Raw genomic sequence first — 27,972 nt, forward strand, 5'->3', positions numbered from 1 at the left:
TTCAGTGTAAAGTTCCCTTTATCTTCTTTATCTTCATCTTTAGATCTTAATTGATTGATTAATTTAATCAATATTTAGTGCAATCAGGTTTTTCACCCATTATAGATCAATTACTTCCAATTATTCACTCGTTTTACATGTAAAAACATGTTCCATATATGAACATTTTGACATGTTTTCTGCTGATTAACGCAAACAAAACATCTGTTCCCTGTCAAACTGGCCCTTTCAGCCCAAATCCAAGCTAAATGCGCCCTAAGTGTTCTTTTAAAACTACTCTTCATTTTCAGCAGTGTTTAAAACAAAAAAACTTGAACAAGAAAGTGTGTGTGTGTGTGTGTGTGTGTCTGTGTGAGGGGGGTCTAATTGTGATATTTGTGCTCTTTGGAGCCCTCAGTCTCACTGGTGGATCAAACTTACCCGAACACTACCCGTGTGATATAAATATGCAGGGGGGCTGCAGACACGTTAAATGACTCATTTCTAGTCATATGTTAATTATTTTTAAACTTTAAAAGTCCATCAGAAAATGTTACATATTCCAAAATTTGCTACAAATATTTTCCCAGTACTTTTAAACTTTGACCCGAAACATCACAGGAGAGTTAAGAGAAGATTCGAACTTTTATTATGTTTATTTTTACCCCCTCACAGGAACATGATATGATTGACAGGTACCGGCTCCGAGGGGCGGGACCGCTAGCTCCGAGCGCTGCCATTGGCCCGTTTTGTTTTGCGGGCAGCCAGTAAAAGGACTAGAGCGCGGAGCCAATCAGAGCGTCTTAAAGCGCCGCAACCGCGCAGGCGCAGAGATTTGAAAACGGAGAGTCAAGCAGAGGAGTACGTGCGGGTTAATGAGGAATGAATGAGGGATTTCTGAATAACAGCTTAATTCAGGGATTAATTCAGTCCTTTAATTCACGGAGAGTGAGTTAATCTGCCGGATTATTCAGTTCTGATGGTGTTCATCTGTTTAAACGTCCTCTTCTGTTATGTTTACTTTTGAACGGCACTGATGTGAGCAGAGCTGTAGGTTAGCTGTGGTCAGTTCGCTGCTGGACTGTGTTTATCAGCCGTTTAAAACCTCCTCATCTCTCCTTTATCGCTCACAGCGCTCTGAGTCTCCCTAAGGACCGAACTCAGGCGGGTTAAACTGGACCGGACGGGACCGGAGGGGAGCTCCAGCAGCTGTAGTTCGTCTCTGAGGTAAACGGTGCCGCTGTAATCTGACGGAAATGTGGAGAAATCCCTGTAAAACCTCTGTGAAATCCGTTTAACTGTTAGATGCGATGTTCCGCGTTGAGAAGTGACTTCTTAACACTTAGCGTTACGTTATACCGAGCTGACGGCCGCTTCCTGATCCCATTACCCCGGTCCTCCTTAAATGGTGCAGCGGTTAATGTTTACTAACCGCAGGCAGCCAGAAAGGAACCGCTGGAATTTTCCCGGTCCGCCTTAAACGCTTCGAATTTTCTCCTTCCACTTTAAATTGTAATTGCAACCTGCACCGTTTAAGGTCGAATTTTCCCGTTCCACCTTAAGTGGTACAGTATTTATGCCAGAGTGGAGCTGCTGCTCCCTTTAGGGTTGAAATTTCCACGTTCCACCTTAAATAGCGCAGGAATTATTATTATATCGCTTCAACAGCCAGAATGTAACTTCTGGAACTTTCCCGTTCCACCTCAAAAGTTCAGATGTCCCCGTTCCGCCTTAAATGGTGCAGTATGATCGTTAGATGCATCAGGATATATCTCCAGCGCCTTTTAAAGTAGAATTTTCCTGTTCCACCTTAAAACGTGCAGCCGTTAGGTCAGAATTTTCCTGTTCCACCTTAAATGGTGCAGCAGTTAACGTACGCCAGAGTGGAGCTGCTGCATCGGTTAAGCTAAAGTTCTGCTGTTCGACCTTAGAGAGTAAATGTGGAATTTTCCTGCTCCGCCTTAAATGGTTCCAATGTCACACTTTCACCTCACGCCGTGCAGCAGTTCTGTTCTGCGTTTCTGTCAGAACCACTGAAGAGCCATATCGCAGAGTAGAGAACCGTTTAAGCTTGGACATGGTTCTTTTGGTGTTTATGGGTCCAAGTGCCTTCACTAAAAAACCCTTGAAGAACCATCTTTTAGGACTGTATGTAGCACCAAAAGGGTTCTGCTGTTAGGTTGTGAGGGTCCAGCTCTTTGTGGTGCTGTATAGATACTATATATCTAGAACAGGGGTCTTTAATTAAAATTCAGTAAGGTCCACTTAGAGGAAATTTCCTCAAGCAAAGGTCCGGAACATCATAACGTCTACCTTGCGTTATGATTCCGTGCCGTGTACTGTTTGCCGGAGTAGCCGAGTAGGAATATCGATATCTTATACAGTCAACAACTGGATATCAAATCAAATAAAGTAGTTCAGTGATATTTCAACACTTTTATTGTCAGTTTTCTCGTTTTAATCATACCACGTGAAAAAACTTCCCGCTGACTCACTTTCTTCTCTGACTGCTGTTTCTTGCCTCGTCCCTCTCCTGTGTATCCGTCACTCATTTGAGTCTCAGTGCTCATCGTAATACACAGATCTGATTGGCTGAGTAGCTTCACATATGATATTTATATAGTGTAATAGTAATAGTCATAATCTAAAAAGCAAGAGAGATTATTTTAGCTGGTTACAAGTGCTAAACTGTTTAGTTTCTCAACAACATCAGTTTAATACGAACAGCAAACATTAACTGGCTCTGTACGTCAGTGATGGGAAGCTAGCTAGCGTTCTCCCACTCTTCAGTGTCTCACACCTTCCTCAGTTTACTTTCGTTTAACTCACATGAACCCACGTCTTACTTATGCTTTTGCTGCTTGGCAATGCACTAATGCTAAATTATGACTGAGCGCTGTAACAGTGCTGTAGTTGAGAGGAACAGACGTGATTTGACGCTGCTAAAGCTTGTTAGGATGTACAGAAAGAGGCGAGTATGCGAGTTCACCATAGGACGGTACAGTTACACCACTTCTCGTCACTCAGACTTGCTCCACTAAAAACAGGGAATGTAGCACCCCACGTTTCAGCCGCTGCTAAAAGGTATTTGGCGACTTATTTTACTCGTCACCCTCGTCAGGTATAGACGATAGAGTGGACAGTGAGTGGACGCGGTGTTCAAAAACTCCAGCACAAGACTAATTTCAGATTAAACTGGCATCTGCTTAGACGCCCAGAGAGTCTGATCTGACCTGATGGAGTGATAATCAGCAGCTCTAGTTTTGAGGTGTTTTCTTCACTGTTCTTTATGAATTTGTATCATTAAAGACTCTAAATGTCTTTGTCTCAAACAGTGATGGCGCTGCATCCAGCCAAGAGAGAGGCGCTGGTGGCGTGGGTGAGTCTTTTGCTTTGTTCTTATTGGTCTGACTGAACGGTCAACTGTACGACCTGGTCAGACATTCAATAACAGGTTCAGTATCAGTAATAATAATATATAATAATATTCAATGACCTCTTTCACTGAAACCACTGTCAACATGCAGAGCCAGACATCTGTGTGCAGCCTATTAAAGGGGGTGGGGCTTATGAGTCTGTGTACAGCTTATCAGAGTATAGGGCGGGCTGTAGGTATCTGTGTGCAGCCTATTACAGTAAAGGGGTGGGGCTTATGCATGTGTAGCCTATCAGAGTTAAATAGAGGGGTGGAGCTTTGTGTCTATGTGCAGCCTATCACATTAGAGTAGAGGAGTTGGGCTTGTGCATCTGTGCAGCCTATCAAAATGAAGAGTGGGTAGGGGCGGGGCTTATCAGACTGAGTTCAAAATTTGTGCATAGTGTAGTTACACTTTTCTAAACTAAAGGTTTTCAATACTTAACATGTTAAGTCAAAACCTGTGTGTGTGTGTGTGTGTGGTTAAATGGCCTAACGTTAAACGTTGTAAACGGTGTTCCTGCTGCAGGTGAACAGTCTGGACCTGGGCGAACGTGTGGAGAGTTTCAATGACCTGCAGGACTGCCGACTGCTCCTAAAACTCGTCTATAAACTGTGAGTTCAGTCACTCGCAGAACTGCTAACTTACCACTGACCTATTTCACTGTGTGATGGTACAAACAACCCTGGTGCTGTTAATGAATAATCTTTGGCTCTAATGCTGCTTGCATGGAGCACCGAGTGAAAGACTTGAATGTTTTACACAGATGTTTGTGTGTCAGTCAGAAGTTGCATCAAACCCAGACTGAATCCCAAACGGCTCTGTGCTCTAAAATGGTGTTCTAGCTATGAAAGTATAGAAATTCTAGCCTCTAAAGCCTACATAGTGCACTGTGTAGGGAGCAGGGAGCTGTTTGAGATTCAACCCCAGCGTGAGAAGAGGGCGCCGCTGGATTGGTGCTAAATAAGACTCATGGTGGTGATTTGGTGACTAAATGTACTTATGAGGCGAAGGTTTTGCATTAAACAGCACTGTGTGTTCACAGCAGTGTTCACCGTTATACAACAAAGGGTCCAGAAGGAGTTCTGCCAGTTTATTGGATGAAACCGCTGGACAAAATAATTTTTATGATAATGAAGGAAATATTATGAAAAGAAATCAAGACAAAAAAATCATTTAAATCAAACTTTTCCTTATGCCTTTTCTCTCCCAAGAAGAACGGAGTCCTGTGTCTTCTCCAAAGTCACACACCCTCCATCTCTCTAATTTTATAACCCTCCCCAGAGAAGCCCTCATCGTCAATAAGCGTTGAAGTTTCATCAATTGAAGTCATAGTTGTCCCGTGTGTGTGTGTGTGTGTGTGTGTGTGTGTGTGTGTGTCCTGACATCTTCCCCTTGAGCCAAACAGCCTCGATCAGTTAAGCTCTAGGCGCAAAAGAGCATCTACTCTAAACCCACACAGTGGCAGATTTTAAAATAGCTCCTGTAATTAATATATTTCTAATTCTTTTTTTAATACCATTGAATAACACAGCTGGAAGGGCAAGGTCCCCAGATCCCTTACAAAAAAAGTTGAAATGACCACAATATACAGTGACCAAAGGTTCTTCTCATTCAGCAGTCTATGGTTTCTTGGCAACAATACTGTAATCTAAAGGCCGCTGTTTTATAAAAGCATGATCACGAATCGGATGCAGATCTGATCTAGGACCACATATTAAAGTGGCTCAGGTCTGATTTCAAAAGATCAGATTTGCGTGTCCACACAGCTCTGAAAGATCAGATCTAAGTGACATTAGAGCAAAAAATTGGATTTGTGCCACTTCAGTCTGGTACTATGAACTTATAACTCAGTTTGTCCTCAAAGCTTTGACGGTTTGTTTCTGTTAGTGTGTTAGCATCCGAGTTCTAATCTTAGCTTGCACTGCACTAGCTTCTTGAGAAAGCTTTGAGGGTTGAAAAGGGATGAGGAGGTTGCTGAAAGGTAACTGGTATTGGCCCTCGGTTCCTTTCTTGTTGCAACAAACAGAACATGCGTTGGGGACATGTTATTGGGAACATTATCAGTTGCGCTGAGGCAAATGTGTGCAAATAAAGTAAAGCAGAAAATATGTTTGAGACGCATCAGGCATCTTAGGCCTTGTTCAGACTGCCAGCCCAAACCTTTTTTTTTATTTATTTATTTTTTTTTTATTCATTCTATCTATATATTTGCATAGAGTATTTATTTATGTGGACTTAATTTTGCATGCCTAGTACTACTTGTTTTTATGTTGCACCTTCATGCCGAAGAAAATTCCTAGTCTGTGAATCCTGTTCATTGACAATGGCAATAAAACTTCTTCTGATTCTGAAACCTGATTTTGACCATCATGATTTTTGATAGTCTGGACAGCCAAAAAAAACGCACTCTGATTTATATATCGGATCCAAACCACGTTTGGAGATGCATCTCAGTCTAGATGCTCAAATCGGATATCAAAGTATCTTTTTCGTCACTCACAACACGATAAACGGCGACAATGTAAAATCCAGTGATGAAGTGCTGGGGTTCAAGAAGAGCTCCAAAGATTCTTGATTATGATGAGAACTCAGAGTTTGGTGGGTGATGATGCTCCTTCATCTCTCCTGCATTCCGGTCTGAAATCTGTATCACCAGCATGGCTACATAGTTGCTGATGCATATGTTGTTACCACGGCAACCCATTCAGATTGTCATGGTGATGTCTGGACACACGTCTGTTCTGATCACTCAAATGACAGAGCAGACAGTTGACTCAAAAGATCTGATCTGAGAAACGAATCCAATTTGCCTGCAGTCTGCGGATTTGGCCACTTTAGACCTTTAATAGTTCCATGCAAATTAATTGCAGTTGTTTATAGTGCAGATAATGATGAGCTCATTGTGACAGCTGTAGCTTTATGTGCTCCAGGATGTTTGTGCAGTGATAAATAACTTTTCTGTCCCCTGGTTCCTGTAGGAAGGGGGAGGAGCTCAGCCAGGCTCCTGTAGACCTGCCCCAAGAACAGAGGCAGTGCATCGTCTTGGATTTCCTCCACGGTGCGTTTCAGAACTGTTTCTGATCTTCTGTTTGTGTTCTGATGGTTAAACTGAGCTGAAGTGAATGTTTTCCTCCTGCAGGCGTCTGTCAGGAGCAGCTTGTTCTTCCTTCTGAAGAACCCACCTCCAACAGAGAACAGTTGGAGATCCAGCTCGCCAAGGTTTGTTTGTGTATGTAGTTGGACAAGTTAGTTTTCAAGAAAGTGAAGTTAGAGCTGGTATAAATAAATGTGGAGGGGGAGAGGGGAATGTATTTATGTTAAAAAGAGAAGAAGAAAAAAAAAAGATATTTCAGCTTATTTTAATGTTGAATTATTTGCTGAATTTAAGCAAACCTAAGGTCAAAGTTATGCACACAGTACTTTTATTAACCGTCATATTAAGTCAGTAAACCATTTGAATTAGAGCTGTCGAACTGTTATATTTGAGTTTCTGTCCAGATGGTTAACTGCTTTTTGCTTTAAAAAAAAAAACAAAAAAAAACAGAATGAATGGTGGAGGGTACCTAAACTTTTTCACACGGCTCTGTATATAGCTCACTGTGTCTGTGTGCAGGTGGTTCTGCTGCTCTGCTTCATCGGTCTGATTAACAATGAGCTGGTGCCTAAACTGGAGTTCGAGACAGAGGTAAGTTTATATGCAGAATATTTCAGATTCTTTGTTCACGCTGCAGATTGATTCAGATTTTGTTTACACTGCAGATTAATTCAGATTCTTTGTTTGCACTGCAGATTAATTCAGCTGCAGATTAATTCAGATTCTTTGTTCACGCTGCAGATTAATTCAGATTCTTTGTTCACACTGCAGATTAATTCAGATTTTGTTCCCACTGCAGATTAATTCAGATTCTCTGTTCACGCTGCAGTTTAGGACAGTTTACGCTTAGCACTGATTTACAGTCATTACTGTGATTTATGACTTTCACTCAGTCGATTTCTCTCCAGTATATAAGCAGATATATTTGGCTCAGCTCAGTGGGCCTGGCACCTCTTCTGGGTAACTTTACAGGAAAAAGGAAAATTTACTTTACTTTTAATGTAAGTCAGTGGAACATTTTTCCAAGTCATTTTGTGCCATGTTATATAGTCCATTCTTCATGAAATTTACACACATTGTAAAGGGCAAGAGGTCTTTTCCAGTTATGTCAAAATCTGTAAAACAAAAATAAACATTTAAAGGTTTTTCTTCCGACAGCATCGATATATACATAATGCTGAGCTGCTGGCAATAGAGGTCAGTTTTGGCACTTTTTGCTGTCTTGTCTAGTCATTTCAGAATCGAAAGTTGTTCGCTGTACATGGTTGCCAAATAAATGAACAGGTTTTTTTAAGCAATCATTCAGTAAATGTCAAACCACCTGTAGAGCAGTTAATAAATGCTAAACAGTGCTGCTAACAGGAGAGAGGTGCTGGTTCGGGTTAGCTTTGCTAGTAGCTCTGCCCACCACAGAGCATGTTGGATTCTGGCTGATTAAAGCACCGACACAAGTTTAGATGATATAAGAATAAAGATATACATCTGAGAGAGAGAGTCGAGCAGCCAATGAAAAGATCTGTAGCCTGATGGACTACCCTAACGAGTAGCTACACACCCAGACAGCACCACCCTCCATGATGCAGGCTTGACTCTGAAAAGTGGTGCTCTGCCAATGATGAATGTCAATGTCAATGATGAGCTGAAGGTTCTTTGGAGGGAGTTTAGTTGGCGTGTTAAGCATGCCACAGCACAGCATGGCGTAGCTAACAGGTGCTAAAATAACACCCCTTCAGCGGACAGCGTGAAGTCAGGTGACTCGAGTGGAGTGAAAGCTGAGGTATGTTCTGCGGTATGTGTGTGTAGTCGGTTCTGAGGCGTGTAGCTCTTTTTTTTTCCCCTGGCTCTGATTTATCACCGACATACTTCCCAGCCTTTACTATCAGTGCTTTTAAATAATGAAAATATTTAAAGATAATCTTGTCCTGTCCCCCCCCGGCTTTTTTCCCCTGTCTCTATCCATTGTGCTCTCTATCAGCTGCAGATGGCATCGATGTTCCGTCATGTCCAGCAGGGGGAGAACGGTTTCTCTCTGTCTGAAGGTCTACATAAACTTCTCACCGTCAGCCGTAAGTCTTTACTGACCGTACAGACTGTCCTCCTGTGCCCTCTGTTCACTGTAGGACAGGTCAGGGTCAAATAAAGTGTTATAATCTCTTTCTTTCTCCTCTCAGCGCTGATACACACCACCTCCAGCAGCAGCGCATCATCATACAGTGATGAAGGATCGCCGTTTTTTACCCGATCTCGTTCTCCACGCGTTTCCTTCCTGGAGCTAAACACTGTGGCCTCCAGCTCTTTTGTCAGGTACTGAACTCCACAATGAAGTCTTCTTCATAGATCTAAACTCTTTACTGAGGAGCCTGTACGATCCAGACTGAAATCTCATTATGTTAAATTTACAAATGCGGTCGTTCTTCTGCTGTAAAGTTCAGAGATGTGAGGATTTCTTACTACGGTCATTACACTGTTATGCCAGATTCTGATTAGTGTGTTGACTGTGTGAGCGTCTCTGTTCTCAGCTCTCCAATCCAGGAGATCATAAACACACCACAGGTCCAGCTAAAGAGGCTTCGGAAGGAGCTGGCGCGCGAGGGTGACGTGAGGGATGAGCTGGAGCGAGAGCTTTCCAAGCACATCTCCACCATTTCGGAAAAGGGTGAATGTTTACCTGCAGTTACAGTGAAGTTTATCTGCTAAGCTACAAAACATGAGCTTTCTGAGGATCAGTTAATGTGGACCCGTCTGTCTTTTACAACAGATCAGTTTGCTTTTTTTAATGGATGGATGTGTAATTTCTCCTCAGCGAAAATCCCAACATGCTAGTGTTTAAATTAAACGGTATGTTCTCAGGGTAGCTGTATGGTTACACTCGTTTTATCACTGTAGAATGCAGCAACGAGTTTTACATAATAGATGTACAATTATTCAAAATGTTTTTTTTACATTCTGGGCATTGTTTTATGTATATACGCCTTAAAGGGTGCCACAACTGTTCTTATTTACTCTTACGGCGGTTAAACACAGAACACAAAATATTAAGGCAGTTTGTTTTTGCATTAATTAGTTTATTTTAATGTTGCTTTGCATCACAAATGGACAGAATATCCTTTAATACTCTGTTCACTTCTCACAAAACAGAAAATGACACTGAGGACGGCTTCCGCTTTAGAGAAGTTATTATATAATCACCGTATTGCAGTTATTTTAGTTTTTGTGTTCTTTAAGCTGATTGTCATTTTCCGCAGTCGTTAGATTTCTGTCATGTCGTGCTGCAACAAATGTGAATTTAGGTGAAGTGTGTTAGAAAAAATAAATGTAGATGAAAAGCATCTGCTTTACTCAGATGCATCATATAGTCTATTGTGTGTAATTTTTATTTATTTATTTTTGTTAGCTTTGTAACCAGTTCGTTTTCATATTTGTTTCTTGATGTCTATGGACCCTCCCATCGAGCCACCACCAATGGGAGGGGCAGTAGTAGGGGTTTGGTGCGTTGTGGATCGGGCAGTGTCCGAAGGCGTGGGCCTTGGCGTTCTGATCCTCAGTTGCTGAAACTGGCTTTTTGAACTTGGAACGTTACCTCGCTGGCGGGGAAGGAGCCTGAGTTGGTGCACGAGGTTGAGAGATACCGGCTAGATATAGTCAGGCTCACCTCAACACACAGCTTGGGCTCTGGGTCCAATCTCTTGAGAGGGGCTGGACTTTATTCTTTTCTGGAGTTGCCCATGGTGAGAGGCGGCGGGCAGGTGTGGGCTTTCTCATAGCCCCTCGACTCAGTGTATGTTGGGGTTTTCTCCGGTGGACGAGAGGGTAGCTTCCCTACGCCTTCGGGTTGGTGAACGGGGGCTGACTGCTGTCTGTGCTTATGCACCGAACAGCAGTTCAGAGTACCTAGCCTTCTTAGAATCCTTGGGAGGGGTGCTTGAAAGTGCTCCTCCTGGAGACTCTATTGTCCTAAGGGGGGACTTCAACGCTCACGTGTGCAATGACAGTGAGACCTGGAGGGGTGTGATTGGGAGGAATGGCCTCTCTGATCTGAACCCGAGTGGTGTTCAGTTTTTGGACTTCTGTGCAAACCACAGTTTGTCCATCACGAACACCATGTTTGAACACAAGGATGTCCATATGCGCACATGGCATCAGGACACCCTAGGCCGCAGTTCAATGATTGACATTGTAGTCGTGTCATCGGATTTGCGGCCATGTGTTTTGGACACTCGGGTAAAGAGAGGAGCTGAGCTGTCAACTGATGACCACCTGGTGGTGAGTTGGATCAGGTGGGGGAAGATTCCGGTCAGACCAGGCAAGCCCAAACGTATAGTGAGGGTTTGCTGGGAACGTCTAGCAGAATAACCTGTCAGATTGATCTTCAACTCACACCTCCGTCAGAACTTTGACCAGATATCGGGGAGGTGGGGGACATTGACTCAGAATGGGCCATGTTCCGTTCCTCCATTGTTGAAGCGGCTGACTGTAGCTGTGGCCGTAAGGTAGTTGGTGCCTGTCGGGGCAGTAATCCTCGAACCCGGTGGTGGACACCCAGGTGAGAGATGCCGTCAAGCTGAAGGAGTCCTACCGGGCATGGTTGGCCTGTGGGACACCAGAGGCAGCTGGCAGGTATCGACAGGCCAAGCGATCTGCGGCTTCAGTTGTCGCCAGGGCAAAAACCTGTGTATGGGAGGAGTTTGGTGAGGCCTTGGAAAGTGACTTTAAGTCGGCTCCGAAGAGATTCTGGCAAACCGTCAGACAACTCAGAAGGGGAAAGCAGTGTGCCACTAGCTCTGTATATAGTGGAGATGGTGTACTGCTGACTTCGACTGAAGACGTCATTGGGCGGTGGAAGGAATACTTTGAGGACCTTCTCAATCCCACCGACACGTTCTCCAGGAGGAGACGGAGTCTGGGGACATGGGAATAGGCTTGTCCATTACTGAGGCCGATGTCGCTAAGGTAGTTAAGAAGCTCCTTGGTGGCAAGGCTCCAGGGGTGGATGAGATCCACCCTGAGTTCCTCAAGGCTCTGGATGTTGTGGGGCTGTCTTGGCTGACACGCCTTTTCAACATTGCGTGGACATCGGGGGTGGTGCCACTGGATTGGCAGACTGGAGTGGTGGTGCCTCTTTTTAAAAAAGGGGACCGGAGGGTGTGTTCCAACTACAGGGGAATCACACTCCTCAGCCTCCCTGGTAAGGTCTATGCAGGGGTACTGGAGAAGAGAGTCCGGCTTATAGTCGAACCTTGGATCCAGGAGGAGCAGTGCGGGTTCCGCCCTGGTCGTGGAACACTGGACCAACTCTTCACCCTCTCCGGGATTCTGGAGGGTTCATGGGAGTTTGCCCAACCAGTCCACATGTGCTTTGTGGATCTGGAGAAGGCATTCGACTGTGTTCCCCGGGGTATTCTGTGGGAGGTGCTTCGGGAGTACGTGGTTCAGGCCCTGTACAAACAAAGCTGGTTCGCATAGCCGGCAGTAAGTCAGACTCGTTCCCAGTGAGAGTTGAGCGCCGTCAGGGCTGCCTTTTGTCACAGATTCTATTCATAATTTTTATGGATAGAATTTCTAGGAGCAGTCAGGGGATGGAGGGTGTCCGGTTTGGTGACCTCAGGGTCACATCGCTGCTGTTTGCAGATGATGTGGTCCTATTGGGGACATCAGGCCGCGAACTTCAGCTTTCGCTGGATCGGTTTGCAGCCGAGTGTGAAGCGGCTGGGATGAGAATCAGTACCTCTAAATCCGAGACCATGGTTCTCAGGCGGAAAAGGGTGGAGAGCCTTCTCTGGGTCGTGGATAGGCTCTTGCCTCAAGTGGAGGAGTTCAAGTATCTCAGGGTCTTGTTCACGAGTGATGGTACAAGGGAGCGGGAGATTGACAGGCGGATTGGTGCTGGGTCAGCAGTGATGCGGGCTCTTTACCGGTCTGTTGTGGTAAAGAAAGAGCTGAGCCATAAGGCAACCCTGGAGAAGCGGAAGATAATGGATGGATGGATGGACAAATAAATACTAATTGTTTAAAAATAAATTACAAACGTTAAAAGCCATGAGGCTGAATGAGCTTTTTAGTAAAATCAAGGGATAAAAATTAAGTTTGCCGTAATGTTTGTGAAGTGTGATGGTCTGTAGGGGTGGGCAATTAATCTTTGTGAAAATATGCTTTTCTGAACCTATCATGGATATCATGATTGCTTAAAGAACACTGAACTGTATTTTTCTGTTACAAACTGAACATAATTAGGCCTGTTTAATTAGGCTTGGTGCAGTTTATGAAACATTGAAGAAAGCCACTGTAGTTTGAGTTGTCGTCGTCATCGTGGTCGTAGTAGTATTTAAATGTGAAAACGTCTAGGAATGTAATAGATTTTGCTCTGTTGCCCACCCTTAGTGGTCTCTGAAATGAGGGTATTTTTAGGTGACTTGGGTGGTTAGCTGTGCAAAGTAGGACTGTCCAATTTGTATTGTACTCAAAGTAAAAGCCTGAAAAGGAACTGAAGGTTTGATGTTTTGACTTCATTTTTTTTTCTCTCTCTTTCAGAGGGTCAGATCTCTCAGCTCCACCACAGACTTCAGCGCTTGCTTAGGGACCAGGAGGAGTTTGAGAAGGAGCACAAATCTGCACTGCTGGAGCTGCAGCAGAAGAACGAAGGGTCAGTACCACAGAGTCATTTATGCAGCTATGCATGTTGCTTTTTAGATTAGCGAAGTATGTAGCAAAGGTAACACTTGTGCCTGGTTTGTAACAGGCTCCTCAAAAGAGTTCATGAGGTACTAAAGCAGTGCCAAGATCTGAAAACGGACAACACCCAAAAAGATAGAAGAATTGATGAGCTGATGGAGGAGAATGGAACACTGGCTGCACAGGTAGGGACGGACTGACTTATCTCTTTACTTTCCTGTGTTGTTTATCTTGTTGTTAAACTGTTTCCAGTGTTCATCATAAGTGTGCACAAAGTCCAACAAAACAGTTTCATGATGGTCAAAACAGGCTGTTGTGGTGGGTTTTTTTTTTTTTTATTATTATTAATAAATGTATTATTTTTTATTATAAATTATTTATTTTAAAAATTTAACGTTTCCTTTTATTGTTACGTACAATACTTTTTATCAAACCAACTGAATTGCTTTAATATTACAAAGTATTGAAAACTTCCATGACATTTTAATTCAATTCAATTCAACTTTGTCATTATACAGTACAGGGTAGTACAGTATAACGAAACCCTGTCGGGCTACTTTTCGAGTGCAGTAATAAAGGATAAATGGCAAAGACAAGACAATGTGCATAGTCAGTAAGTACAAGTATTGAACGTATGCAAAATGTGCATAGACAAAGGTTATATATTAGACATATACATAGACATGGTCAGATATTCAAGTGTATCAGGTATATGGACAAATGTGCTGGTGAATTGCAGTACAGTAAATGCAGAAGTACTAGTGGTGCAAAAAGAGATGAAAACAGTGACCTGTATATAAAGTGTACAGTGCAGGTAGAGAGTAGCAGCATAATGTTCAGGTAACATCTTAAATAAACAGTAACAGTTTAAATTAGTGATGGGACTTGATTAAAAATTTTAATCGAGTTAATTACAGGGTCTGTAATTAATTAATTGCAATTAATTACAAAAATTATTTTGCTACTAAAATTTTGAATGAATACACGTATATTCTTAACAACAAACATGTTTATTGCTTCCACCTTGTGGAAACATCCTGGATTAGGGGTTCATTTTCCTGGTCAAGTGCCCTTTGCTCTTTATACAGTTCCATTGTGTTGGCTGGACTGTGTTTGAAATGACCCACAATCTTGCGGCACTTTGCTAGTACATCATTAAATCCACAACTGTCCAGGCACACAGTGATGGATCTCTGCAAAATATGTGCAACACATGGCATGTGCTGAAATGGGAGCTGTCCTGCTGCTGCCATCATGTTTCTGGCACAATCGGTGCCAATTCTTGTAACCTTTTAGCTCAATTTTCCAGGACTCAGCTACAGAAAAAAAATGGTCTGCGCAGTTTACTGCATAATGTCTGTTGTTGACTTTCTCTACAGTGAGGGCGAAAGATGCTAATTGCCATACTTTGTTAAAAACGCATACTGTGTGCGCGGTCACGCCAAGGTAGTTAGAATTGCTGACAGAAGTCCAATGGTCCCCTGTCAATGCAACACAATCAACTGCATTCAATATGTCTTGTTTTGACTGCTTTTCGTCATCATAAAGCTGCCTAATCTTACTCGCCATGGTTTTCCTACACGGGTGTTCGTAAGCAGGGTCTGATGTCGCTATCTAACACAGACTGTAGCCCCCTATCCTCTACCACCGAAAGCAGTCTACAGTCTGTTGCGATCCATTTAGCCAGGGAGTTGCTTAATTTTTCAGACCTGAAACCTGTCATCTGGTCCAATGTGGGCTGGCTGGAGCGTTTATTTGTACCGCTGCTGGGGACGCTGAAATCAGCTATGGGGTCGGCTTTGCTTGCCGCAACATGTTTTGCTTTGAGATGGTATTTTAGGCTTGAGTAGCTTCGGTGATAAGCAAACTCCTTTTTACACAACTTGCATACAACAGTAGTCTTTTCGAAAGTCCCATCAGGACATTTTTTAAAGCTAAAGTTGTCCCTCAGTGGACCAACAGAAGCGGCTTCGTCGTCCATCGTTGTTTGCGGATGTCGCTTGTGCATCAGATTTACAGGCGTGCTAGAACACGCGAATACAAAGGTTCCGGCTCCAAACTTAAATGTGATTAATTCCAATAAAAGTTTTAACGTTAAAGTCTTTGTAATTAATTAATCTAAATTAACGCGTTAAAGTCCCGGCCCTAGTATAAATATATTAATATACTAGAAACAAGGCTTAGTCAGAGATGAGGTGCACAGCATACAGTCCTCTGAGCTGGTAGAGCTCAGTGTGTAGTGTGCTGGGTGGTCAGGCTGGTCAGTAACAGACTGTAGTGTTGTTAAACTCAGGTCGATGCTGCCGATTGTGACCAGTTTGACAGCTTGGGGATAGAAACTTCTTGTACCTGGTGGTTCTGGCTTGGATGTTCCAGTACCTCTTTCCAGATGGCAGAGGTTGGAACAAGGGGTGACTGGGATGTGTGGGGTCCGAGGATATGTTGATGGCTTTCCTCTCACATCCCTTGTCATGTATGTCCTCTATGGGTGGGAGGACAGCTGCAGTGATGTGTGGAGCAGTTTTGACCATCTTCTGCAGGGCCTTGTGTACAGCAGCAGTGGTGCCGCCGTACCAGACGGTGATGTGGCTGGTCAAGATTTTTAGGACTGAATTCTAATACTAAGCAAAAAATATAAATATAACTCATTGCAGAACTTCTGTAATCCCTCATAAGGACAGGGTGCATCAATAAACCAACTTTTAGTGTTTATTTTAGACTTCTAGTTTGTTTTTTTGAGTTTATGATGTTCGGTATAAAACTAGTTACACCAGTCAGGCACAACATTATGACCCTCTTTGTTTCTACGCTCATTGTTCATTTTATCTGCTTACAGACTGTAGTCCATCTGTTTCTCTGATACTTTGTTAGCCCACTTTTACCCTGTTCTTCAGTGGTCTGGACCACCATGGACCCTCACAGAGCAGGTACTATTTGGGTGGTAATACTGATGTGGTGGTGTGTTAGTATGAGTGGATCAGACACAGCAGTGCTGCTGCTGTTCTTGAACACTGTGTACCCACTATTAGACAATCCTACCTTGTCATTCCACCTAGTAAATGTAAAGTCATAAACAATAGCTCACCTGCTGCTGCACGGTTTGTGTCATCCTCTAGTCCTTCCTTAGTGTCATTGGATGCTGTTGGCTGGATATTTTTGGTTTGTGCACTAATCTCAGTTCAGCAGTGACACTGAGGTGTTTAAAAACTCCAGCAGCACTGCTGTGTCTGATCCACTTGCACCAGCACAACACACACTAACACACCACCATGTCAGTGTTACTGCAATGCTGATAATGACTCTTCAAGGTGAAATTTCCTTGTGCCACTCCGTGTAGGTAAAGGTACCATGCCACCCATGTAAAACCGATAAAGAGCAATGATTCTCCATTGACTTAATAAAATGGTATACATGTATATAAAATATCTCTGGTAAATACAGGTACGAAATGCCTTTGCCCAGCTGGCAAGGGCTGAAGAGGAGGTCTCCAAACTAACAGTGGCCCATGAGTTGTCCCAAGCAGAGTGGGGGAGCAGAAGAGACTCCCTGCAGAAAGAGCTGAGCCAGGCCATCACAGACAGGGTGATTAAACGCTGTGGCTGATTGCTTATTTTTTCTATGCACTTTGTCTTTCAACAGCATTGGTCCTCAAGTAAATTCAATTGAAAATGTAGGATACTGTACATTTTGCTCTCATTTGTTTATATTTGTAAGTTTATATGTCTTGTTTCCACATCAATGTCCAGGAATGCCTTAGTGAACAGATTCAGATCTTACAAGGCAAGATCTCAGTTTTAGAGGATGAGCTCTCCAGAGTGTCTGTACAACTCCAAGAAAAAGGTGAAGTTCTGGGGCCTGTTATGGAGGTGGGTATTGGTTTAATTTTGGTCTCTGATTATGAAAACCCTATCATATAAGCACCACCTATTTTATTTTTTTATACCTATATGGGTGCAGCAGTAGCCTTCACAAACAGCTTTGTGTGTGTTACTATGAAAAATGTTTGGCATCTTTAACATTTCTCTTAAACACTTATCTGTATCTCACAGAGGGAGAAACTAAAGCAGGAACTGGCAGACTTGTCATTAAAACTTTCCCAACTCGAAGAAACCATTTCCTGCCTTCAGAAAGAAAAGATGGATGTTGAGATGCTGTTGTTAGAAGAGAGAAGCTCTTTTGAAAGGGAAACCTTGCGATTGCAGGGATTAATTTCAGATCTCCAACAGGCAATAAACAATATTCGGGCAGAGAGGGAGGCCCAAGAACAGACAGCAAGGCAGAAGCAAGAACTTCTTACTACCCAAATAGCAGCTTTAGAAACTGATCTTAACCGTCTACAACAGCTGGAAGTCCAGTTAACAGCAGAGATTGCTATCACTGCAGAACTTCGCCAGCAGCGAGTGGAGCTAGAGGCAAAAGTAGCCTCCTTGGAGGACACTATCAGTATGCTACGATCCAAGTGCCAAGGCATGGAAGTAGAGAGTGAGGCACAGCAGGAGAGACTCAATATTGTCAGAGCTGACCTGCAGAAAGCTCAGTCCTCCCTTGTGGAATATGAAGAAAAGCTTGCAGACCATCAGAAGGTGGTAGATGAAAACACTAATCTCCGTGCCAGAATCTCTGCTTTGGATGACACTGTTGCACTTCTGCAAAATGAGATTGATACAGAGAAAAAAAGAGGGGATGAGGTTATTGCAGAAAAAGAACAGCATAAAGCTCTGATGGAAGAAAAGTTTCAAAAACAAGAGGAAAGGGCTCATGAAATGTTTGTAGAACTAGAGACTCTGAGTCAGGAACTTCGCAAGATGAAGCAGCAGAAACTCCATGCTGAATCATGTATAGAAAAGCTTACAGAAGAGGGAAGAGTACTTGCAGCCAGTCTCACAGAAGAACGAGATCGGGCCCAGTTACAACTCGTGGTAGTAAGGAAAGCCAAAGATGAAGCTGAGCTGGAACTACAGCGGATCATTGCAGAACATGAGAGTAAAATATCTCAGTTAAAGACTGGCTTGAAGAACATCCAAGATGGACACCAGAAAGAGCTAGAGGCTTTGCAGACAGAGAAAGAGCAGATCTTCTCAGCCAACCAGTCCCTCCAGAATGAGTGCCAGAGCCTACATGTAATGATAAAGGGGCAACAGGAAGAACTAAATGTGCTCAAGGCTGACCTGCAGAACACCAAAGAAGGGCACAAGACAGAAATGGATATCTTGATCAACGAGAAGGAGCATCTTTGCTCTGTCAACCAGTCACTCCAGAATGAGTGCCAGAGCTTGCAAGCAGACATCAAGCGGCAACAGGAGGAACTAAATGTGCTCAAGGCTGACCTGCAGAACACCAAAGAAGGGCACAAGACAGAAATTAATATTTTGATCAACGAGAAGGAGCATCTGTCCTCCGCCAACCAGTCCCTCCAAATTGAGTGCCAGAACTTGCAAGCAGAGATTAAGGGACAACAGGATGCTCTAAATACCCTGAAGACTGATCTGCAGAACACCCAAGAAGGGCACAAGAAAGATTTGGAGACCTTCATGAAGGAGAAAGAGAACAGATGTGCTGTCAACCAGTCCCTCCAGAATGAGTGCCAGACCCTGCAGGCAGAGATCAAAGGGCAACAGGAGGAACTAAATATGCTCAAGGCTGACCTGCAGAACACCAAAGAAGGGCACAAGACAGAAATGGATATCTTGATCAACGAGAAGGAGCATCTTTGCTCTGTCAACCAGTCACTCCAGAATGAGTGCCAGAGCTTGCAAGCAGACATCAAGCGGCAACAGGAGGAACTAAATGTGCTCAAGGCTGACCTGCAGAACACCAAAGAAGGGCACAAGACAGAAATTAATATTTTGATCAACGAGAAGGAGCATCTGTCCTCCGCCAACCAGTCCCTCCAAATTGAGTGCCAGAACTTGCAAACAGAGATTAAGGGACAACAGGATGCTCTAAATACCCTGAAGACTGATCTGCAGAACACCCAAGAAGGGCACAAGAAAGATTTGGAGACCTTCATGAAGGAGAAAGAGAACAGATGTGCTGTCAACCAGTCCCTCCAGAATGAGTGCCAGACCCTGCAGGCAGAGATCAAAGGGCAACAGGAGGAACTAAATGTGCTCAAGGCTGACCTGCAGAACACCAAAGAAGGGCACAAGACAGAAATTAATATTTTGATCAACGAGAAGGAGCATCTGTCCTCCGCCAACCAGTCCCTCCAAATTGAGTGCCAGAACTTGCAAACAGAGATTAAGGGACAACAGGATGCTCTAAATACCCTGAAGACTGATCTGCAGAACACCCAAGAAGGGCACAAGACAGAAATCGATATCTTGATCAACGAGAAGGAGCATCTGTCCTCAGTCAACCAGTCCCTCCAGAATGAAAGCAAGAACTTGCAGGCAGAGATCAAGGGGCAACAGGATGCTCTAAATACCCTGAAGACTGATCTGCAGAACACCCAAGAAGGGCACAAGAAAGATTTGGAGACCTTCATGAAGGAGAAAGAGAACAGATGTGCTGTCAACCAGTCCCTCCAGAATGAGTGCCAGACCCTGCAGGCAGAGATCAAAGGGCAACAGGAGGAACTAAATATGCTCAAGGCTGACCTGCAGAACACCAAAGAAGGGCACAAGACAGAAATGGATATCTTGATCAACGAGAAGGAGCATCTTTGCTCTGTCAACCAGTCACTCCAGAATGAGTGCCAGAGCTTGCAAGCAGACATCAAGCGGCAACAGGAGGAACTAAATGTGCTCAAGGCTGACCTGCAGAACACCAAAGAAGGGCACAAGACAGAAATTAATATTTTGATCAACGAGAAGGAGCATCTGTCCTCCGCCAACCAGTCCCTCCAAATTGAGTGCCAGAACTTGCAAGCAGAGATTAAGGGACAACAGGATGCTCTAAATACCCTGAAGACTGATCTGCAGAACACCCAAGAAGGGCACAAGACAGAAATCGATATCTTGATCAACGAGAAGGAGCATCTGTCCTCAGTCAACCAGTCCCTCCAGAATGAAAGCAAGAACTTGCAGGCAGAGATCAAGGGGCAACAGGATGCTCTAAATACCCTGAAGACTGATCTGCAGAACACCCAAGAAGGGCACAAGAAAGATTTGGAGACCTTCATGAAGGAGAAAGAGAACAGATGTGCTGTCAACCAGTCCCTCCAGAATGAGTGCCAGACCCTGCAGGCAGAGATCAAAGGGCAACAGGAGGAACTAAATGTGCTCAAGGCTGATCTGCAGAACACCAAAGAAAGGCACAAGACAGAAATGGATATCTTGATCAATGATAAGGAGCATCTTTCCTCAGTCAACCAGTCACTCCAGAATGAGTGCCAGAGCTTGCAAGCCGACATCAAGCGCCAACGGGAGGAGCTAAATGTGCTCAAGGCTGACTTGCAGAGCACCAAAGATGGGTACCAACAGGAGTTGGATACCTTGAAGAAGGAAAAGGATCATGTTTCTTCAGTTAACCAGTCTGTCCAGAGTGAATGCCAGAGCTTGAGGGCAGAGAATAAGGGTAAGCAGGAGACTCTGAAAACCCTGAAAGCTGACCTGGTGAATGCTCAGAATGGGTACCAGCAAAAGTTGGACACCTTACAAAAGGAGCAGGAGCGTCTCTCTTCAGTCAACCATTCTCTCCAGAGAGACTGCCAGAGCTTGCAGGCAGAGATCAAGGAGCTACAGGACATGCAAGATGGGTATCAAAAAGCAGTGGAAATCTTGCAGAAGGAGAAGGAGCAACTATCTTCAGTTAACCAGTCTGTCCAGAGTGAGCATCAGAGCTTGCAGGCAGAGATTAAAGGGAAACAAGAGGAACTAAATGTGCTCAAGGCAGACCTGCAGAACACACAAGATGAATACCACCGAGAGTTGGAGACCTTTAAGAAGGAAAAGGAGCAGCTCTCTTCAGTCAACCAGTCTCTCCAGAGTGAGAGCCAGAGCTTGAGGGTAGAGCTCAGTAAGCTCCAAAAAACCCAGGAGGGCTATCAAAAAGACATGGAAACCTTGCAGAAGGAAATGGAGCAAGTCTCTTCAGAAAACCAATCTCTTCTGAATGAGTGTCAGAACTTGCAAGCAGAGAATAAAGGCCAGCAAGAGGTTCTGAAAACCTTAAAAGCTGAACTGCAGAACACCCAAAATGGGTATCAACAAGAGTTGGAGACCTTGCGGAAGGAGCAGGAGAATCTCTCCTCCGATAACCAATCTCTTCAGAGTGAGTGTCAGAGCTTGCAGAAAGAGATTAAGGGGCAACAGGAGGAACTAAATGTGCTCAAGGCTGAGCTGCAGAACACCCAAGATGGGTATCAGCAAGAGTTGGAGAACTTGAAGAAGGAGAAGGAGAATCTCAACTTAGTCAATCAGTCCCTTCAGAGTGACTGTCAGATTTTGCAAGTAGAGATCAAGGGACAACAGGAAGCTCTGCAGAAAACTCTTGAGCAGTATAAAAAAGAACAAGAGGCCTATCAGAAGGAAAAAGAGCATCTCTCTTCAGTGAATCAGTCTCTTCAGAGGGAGTGTGATGCCTCTCAAAGATTGGGAGGAGAGTTGGAGTTGAAGCTACGTGAGCAGAAGGAATCAATCCTTAGCCTTAAAGAGGCTGGCCAACAGAAAGAGATGCAGAGCCAAGAGCTACAGGAGCAGCTGAAGCTGAAGACTGAAGCAGTGGAGCACTACAAAGAGCAGGTTGGGAATGGCCCTTTATTTGGTTTTCTGAAGAGTAATTGATGAAAGAGAATGGGAATTGATCAAAGTATGCACTTTCCCAGCAATGTAAAGAACCTGAAATGCAGTTTCTCTTTGCTGTGTTGCTTCCTAACAGGTGGAGAAAGCGAAAATGCACTACAACGGTAAAAAACAACTGCTGGTGGAGGAACAGGAGGCACGGCAGGCTTTGCAGGCTTCTCTTGAGACCACTGTGGGTGAGGTGAAGGCCCTGAAGGCTGAACTGAAACTGTCCTCTATAGAGCTGGAGAAAACCAAGGTGTCTGAGAAGAATTTATTAGTCAAGGTCCAGAGCCTGGAGACCCAGGTTAGTCTTTTTTTTTTTTTTTTTTTTTTTTTTTAAATAACAAAGGAAAGATTTGTTCTGGCTCTGTTTTTCAGGTTAAAATCTTGTTGGCTTTTATGATCAAGGATCTTAACAGATTTTAAAAGATTGTGTAGGAATGGACAGTAGTTATATCCAAATGTTAATAATTATCTTGAAGTTTTAGATCAATATCTTATCAGTTACACATTAATTTTCTTAAATTTGTTGAGGCTTGCTAGCTTTTGAACTTAATGAGGTGGATTCTTTTTTTCAGCTGGACTTTGCAGATCGTCAGTTAAGAGAACAAAGGAAGCAGGCAGGTCAGGGTGCTCAGGTGACACACAGACAAAGTGTTTACCTGAAAGTCCCAGTGGAGGTGCAAAACACCAGCACTGACAGCCTGGAGCTCGATCTGGAAGATTCTCTCAATGTTGGAGGGTAACTCACTCTGTCCTTTCTGTAAATGTCTTAAGTATCATTCACATTTGGAACCTTATGTCCAACCAGTCTCTCACTTTTGGTCTCTCGCCAGTAAGCCAGCAGTGCCAGGTGAATCCAGCACTCCATTGGTTCGCAGTTCTGAGCGATTGGCTTCAAAGCGACGTGCCCAGGAAAGAGGCTCTCTAGAGACTCTCTACTTCACTCCTATGAATCCCCGGAACAAGAACCATGATGCTGCCAACCACAAAAACAAACTGGAAAGCAGCATCACATCTCTGGGTGACCTCACTCTCGACTCAGCGAAAAAGCTGACTTCTTCCGTCCGAAGACGTCGCACCACCCAGGTCATTAACATCACCATGACGAAGGTAAAGATTTCTTAATAACAAAAAACAGCTTTATTACCCCCAACCCTCTCCAGTTTTTCATTTAGTTAAAATCCGGGCTTTTTGCTTGATACTCATTAGTTACTCATGTAACTAATTTAATAAATGGCACAATGTGGTCAGGCAGCCATAAATTAAAGCCAGACTTCAGAAAATTTATTTTTAGTTTTTGGTGCATGTATACTGTTAACCTGGTCTTCTACACCTGCACGAGTGTGGAAACAAAAGCACACAAACCAGCATGTGGGACTGAAGGACATAATGTTTTGTTCTGCAGAAAACTCCTGGTGGCACTGGTGGGGAAGCAGAAGACTCCTTCTACAGCCTGCACACCACACAGTCCCAGCCTAACCTAGCATCCCAAAAAACTCGCCCCGTTTCCATGGAGATCTTTGAGGAGCCAGGTGCAGCGAGCTCCAGCGACAAACTTCTCAGCTTGCCCGGGTACCGCCGAAGTAATGTGCACGGAAATGCTCCTTCACGGGGTGAGTGCCACCTGTTCAGCATAAAAGCTGCTTCTCCTTGCAGGCCTGAACATTTCTGGGCATGGATAGAAACTTTTCCCGTAGATTCTAGATTACTGTCCTGTTTTATAGGTGCTCTCAAGTCCTCAGTTAGCACAACAAATGAAAAATAAACAGAATGAACGATGCTCTCTGTGGTAACAGTGGGGCAGAGGCTTAAGTGTTTCTTCCTTTTTGGTATGGGCTTCTGTTTTTGTGATGAACTAAAAATTGCTGTCTAATTTTGTGCGTGTATAGCCACGAGCACATTTTGTGTGGGATCGGAGTACGAGCCAGAACACGTTGCTGATGATTGGATGCGAATCGCAGAGCTCCAGTCACGGAACAAAGCCTGTTTACCGCACTTAAAGAGCAGCTACCCTCTGGAGTCCAGGGTATGTATGTGTGTTTGTGTTGATCAGCCTCAAACCCACTTCCCCTGTTTGCTTTTCAAATCATTTGCTTTTCAACAAAAAAAAAAAACACTGTTGTTTATATGATCCACACAGTCATTCTAACAGACTGTATTACACTACAGGAAGTGTAGGGGCAATATGGTATTTAATTGCTTGTTTGTGTTGCTCCTTCAGCCCAGTCTGGGATTCTCTGTTCTTCCAATAACTGATGAGGATGTCCGTTTTGGAGATCCAGAAGAGACGATCCGGCGTGCCTCTATGGTCCCGAGTCAGCTTACTGAATCTCTTTCATCCCACCGACTGTCCCTGGCTCCGCCCTCATCTAACAGAGACCACCCCACCTCTCAACCACAACGTTACAGCATGCTGCCGGGTCAGATTAGTGCAGGAACCGTGGCTCATCGTTCGTCTCAGGTCTCCAGAGCTTCCACCAAAACGCATGAGGTCCGCTCAGTCCGAAGCCCACTGGCCCCCAAACGACCTGCGAGTCACATACAGGACCAGGACACCCCTGAGGTAAAGCACCAAACTGAGCCCGAAACACTCTGTCTCTGCTTTGCTGTTATTGCTTCAGTACAGCCCAATAAAGCTTTGAGTGTGTATTCAATAAAATTCAATTAAAATTAAATTTAAATCATAAATATAATAAAAATTCGTAGATTAAAGCCATTTGCACGATGGGTACTTGCACCTCCTTGCAAAGAAAGTACTCCATCCAGTCCATCAGTTTCTACCTGTTCAGTAGGATGTAGACTTTTATTTGAAGCTTCATGCTTATGCTATTTATACATAAATAAACACAATTATTAAGCACTGTATTCTGTTAGTCTAGATCATTTTTGATAATATTTTAAAGTGAAATGAAACTAAAATTTAAAAAGTTAAAATTCAGTCGTTGCAGCTCTTGAGGGTATTTAAATGCATAATGGTTAGAGTGGTGATTCAGCTGGGTTGATTTTGGATTGTTTGAATTGATTATAATTATGTTTTAAGTATTCTCTTTGGCCAAAGTGCAGTTCTGGGGCTCTTTTTAAATGTAAAAAAATAAATAGCTTGTTTATATTCCACTAATTCAGACAGTTCCTGCATTTACATTAGTTCTGAATATTTTTGGAAATTAATTCAGAATTGCTCCATACACAGAATTGTTTCCTTTTAGGCTGGCAACTAAATGAAACTCAGTCACAGATTTAAGCTCCTGTTGTATAATTTTGTGATGAACTCTGACTAACACAGAAATGTACGTCTTGATCTTTGTGTAATCATCTTCCTTTTTCTGCAGGCTAAGAAACTGGCGAGTTGTTTTCCACGGCCAGCAACTCCTAAAAACAGGAACCTTCGATCTGCAGCCAGCAACTCTCAGAACAGACCGCCTTCTCCTGTAAGTAGGGCTGAATGTTCGTTAATGTAGATATGATGCCTGTATATAGCAGGTGTACACTTTTGTGTGTACATTGTGATGGAGGTTCAATAGAGATTACAAACAATAAAAGTAGGGGGCAGTTTTGTCTGTGGTAATGGATATATTCCATTATGGAGCTTCTGAACACAGCAGGCTGGTAAATATACATCAGCAGAATAGGATGATGGGTTAATCACACAAAGAAACATTCTGTTTTTTCTCATAGTGATTCAGGAATAGTCCACATACAGTGCTTTGCAAGTTGAGAACTTTGCTCATTTTAAGAATTAATGAAGCATATCTTTTAATACAGCAATACAACTATTCTATATGAAATGAGTTAAAAGTGTCTGATTCTACAAGCAAACTTGATGTTCAGTATTTGCTGTATTGAGTAGATTTAATGTTTCACTTTCCATGGGGTTATTTTTTTTTTTTTTTGCATTATGTTGGAATTTTTCATTTATCCGTTTCATCTTTCTCTAACTTAAATCCTCATTTAATCCCCTTCAGTCACTGTAGGACCAGGACCAGCTCCAAATAATTTTTCCGATGGCTGTTTCTCTATGTATGTATGTTTGTCCGTAGGCTGACCGCAGACAGTCGATGGCATTCATAATCGATAACACCCCGAAGAAATCTGGCCGAGTGGACAGCAGGCTGCAGCGCGGCATCAACAAGCTCCGCAACAGCGCCCGCAAATCCCCCGCCGTCACCACCCGCCTGGCCCGGGCCGCTCCACAAGACCGACCGCAAAGAAAATCCCCCCGAAGCCTCACCGCCAAATCGCCAAAGATCCCCACCAGCGCGAGGAAGGTACTTCAGGCTGAATTTTAACTCAGATTTTTACTTGAGTATTAAACAAAGCCTCCAGTGCCCTTCAGACAGCTCATTATTCTTAAACCCTCAAGTCAAACTGTAGTTTTATGAGTCATTTCAGACTGAAACGAGTGGAGAAACTGTGGAAAGTGCAGAACGTAAAACTTTCAATACAAACCAGAGTTCATAGGTAAGAGAGGAGGTATAAGACTTGAATTTTTTTCATACAGAACGTACATCAGGTGTAAATGTGGTTTATGTAAATGTTTAACTGTGTAATCTTTAAGTGCAGCTTAATAATTATAATAAGACCTGTAAGGCTTAAACAGGGATCATCTACTTCAAGCACCCAATCAGTTATCTGATAGCCTCATTTACCATTCTTATTTTCTTAAGACTTTTTTTGTTTGAAAATGAAAGCTCTTGCGTAACATAACTGGAGGTCAAGAGGTTACAGCAGGGCTTGTTTATACGCTCAACATCCCATCACACAGATTATCAGATGAATCGTAATCTTTTCTGTGTCCAAACAGAATCAGAGCTTTGCTGGTCTTTAAAGCGAAGCAGGTAAAGTGAGCTGAGATCACTTGGTGTTCTGGTTGCCGTGGTGATGGTCAGTGTTGGCAGGGTGCTGGTGTGGGGTCAGTGTTAAAGGGAGAGTGTGCAGCATGATGAACAACTTCTGTGAGAGCCTCGATCAGGACATTTCAAAGAATTCACACTGAACAGAGTTTAAACTGACTGATTAAACCACATTCCTCAGTAAATCATGCCTGAATGATGCTTCTGCTGGTTATTATGATGAACGTAAATAAATATTAAATATGCTCAGTTGTCCTGATTGGGGTCTAAATAGGGGAGCAGTTATTATAAAATTAATAACAAACAAGTCATACATACATTTCTGTAGTTTTCTCATAGATCTTTTTCTTTTCTTTTTTTTTTTTCCTTTTACAGCTGATGAAGTTCAGGATGAACACTTGAAGGGGAACTCCACCCATGCTTCACAATTCCCCTGTAATCGAGTGTATGAGATGTGAACAGAGTGATTCAGAGTCATTTGGTGTGAAATGGTTCAGATGGCTTTACAGTGGTGGTGATGGGAACCAGGGGTCGCCATGACTACAACACAAATGGACATTTTATTTACCATCCAGAACCACCAGTGAACCTACATGAGTCTTCTGAGATTATATGGAATGTTGATGGAAAATGGTGGAAAATCTAAAAGAATAAGTTTTCTTTGGGGACTATTTTGCCTCACAGCTCCCTGCATGTATCCCTCCACCCTAAGTGGATTGAGTGCATCAGTTGAGTGAGCGTGAAGGTTTTAGAGCATGTAAAGGCTTTTCTCTAGAACTGTATGCCCATATCAAGAACCGTTTAGGACCTTATTTGAGCACATTTCAGGTCACTGATTCGTACAGCTCAATTATAATAATTGTATTTATGGATCAGTTTTATGTGTAATTGCTCATAATACTTTATGGCTGTAGAATGTAATACAAGTTATTTTTGTTAGGATCATATTTGTCTCGCTTTGATTGCGAGTATATCTGGGTCTCAGATTAATCAGTTAAAGTTGAGAGTAACCCTCATTGATGAAGGGTTACAAAGCTCATTTTAAAGGTCTTTTAAGGCTTCAGTCTCGCATTGTGAAATGTCAGTGATTTTTGTTTGAGGTTAGGTTTTTGTGTTTTTTTTTTTTTTTTTTTTTTTAAACATTTACTTCCATTTCTATGTCTCTTTGTCTGTTGTAAATAAACTACCTGCTTTAAGCTGTGTTGAATTTTTTTTAAACTTATTTTCACTTA

At 43.2% G+C, this 27,972-nt stretch overlaps 1 protein-coding gene across 1 annotated transcript; it reads left to right on the forward strand.

Moving 5' to 3' along the window:
• Positions 1 to 828: 828 nt before the first annotated feature.
• Positions 829 to 27,846, forward strand: numa1 (nuclear mitotic apparatus protein 1). Its single transcript, XM_017684497.2, has 24 exons — positions 829 to 927; positions 1,113 to 1,206; positions 3,315 to 3,358; positions 3,924 to 4,009; positions 6,377 to 6,456; positions 6,538 to 6,617; positions 7,012 to 7,083; positions 8,468 to 8,558; positions 8,664 to 8,796; positions 9,012 to 9,148; positions 13,021 to 13,132; positions 13,229 to 13,346; positions 16,603 to 16,743; positions 16,908 to 17,027; positions 17,211 to 21,845; positions 21,982 to 22,191; positions 22,466 to 22,629; positions 22,724 to 23,000; positions 23,296 to 23,503; positions 23,780 to 23,916; positions 24,112 to 24,453; positions 25,220 to 25,318; positions 25,928 to 26,155; positions 27,116 to 27,846. The coding sequence occupies exons 3-24, from the start codon at positions 3,317 to 3,319 to the stop codon at positions 27,140 to 27,142; spliced, it is 7,539 nt and encodes a 2,512-aa protein (XP_017539986.2). The 5' UTR covers positions 829 to 927; positions 1,113 to 1,206; positions 3,315 to 3,316; the 3' UTR covers positions 27,143 to 27,846.
• Positions 27,847 to 27,972: the final 126 nt, after the last annotated feature.

The sequence above is a fragment of the Pygocentrus nattereri genome, chromosome 17 (genome assembly GCF_015220715.1).
Source record: "Pygocentrus nattereri isolate fPygNat1 chromosome 17, fPygNat1.pri, whole genome shotgun sequence".
NCBI classification, from domain to species: domain Eukaryota; kingdom Metazoa; phylum Chordata; class Actinopteri; order Characiformes; family Serrasalmidae; genus Pygocentrus; species Pygocentrus nattereri.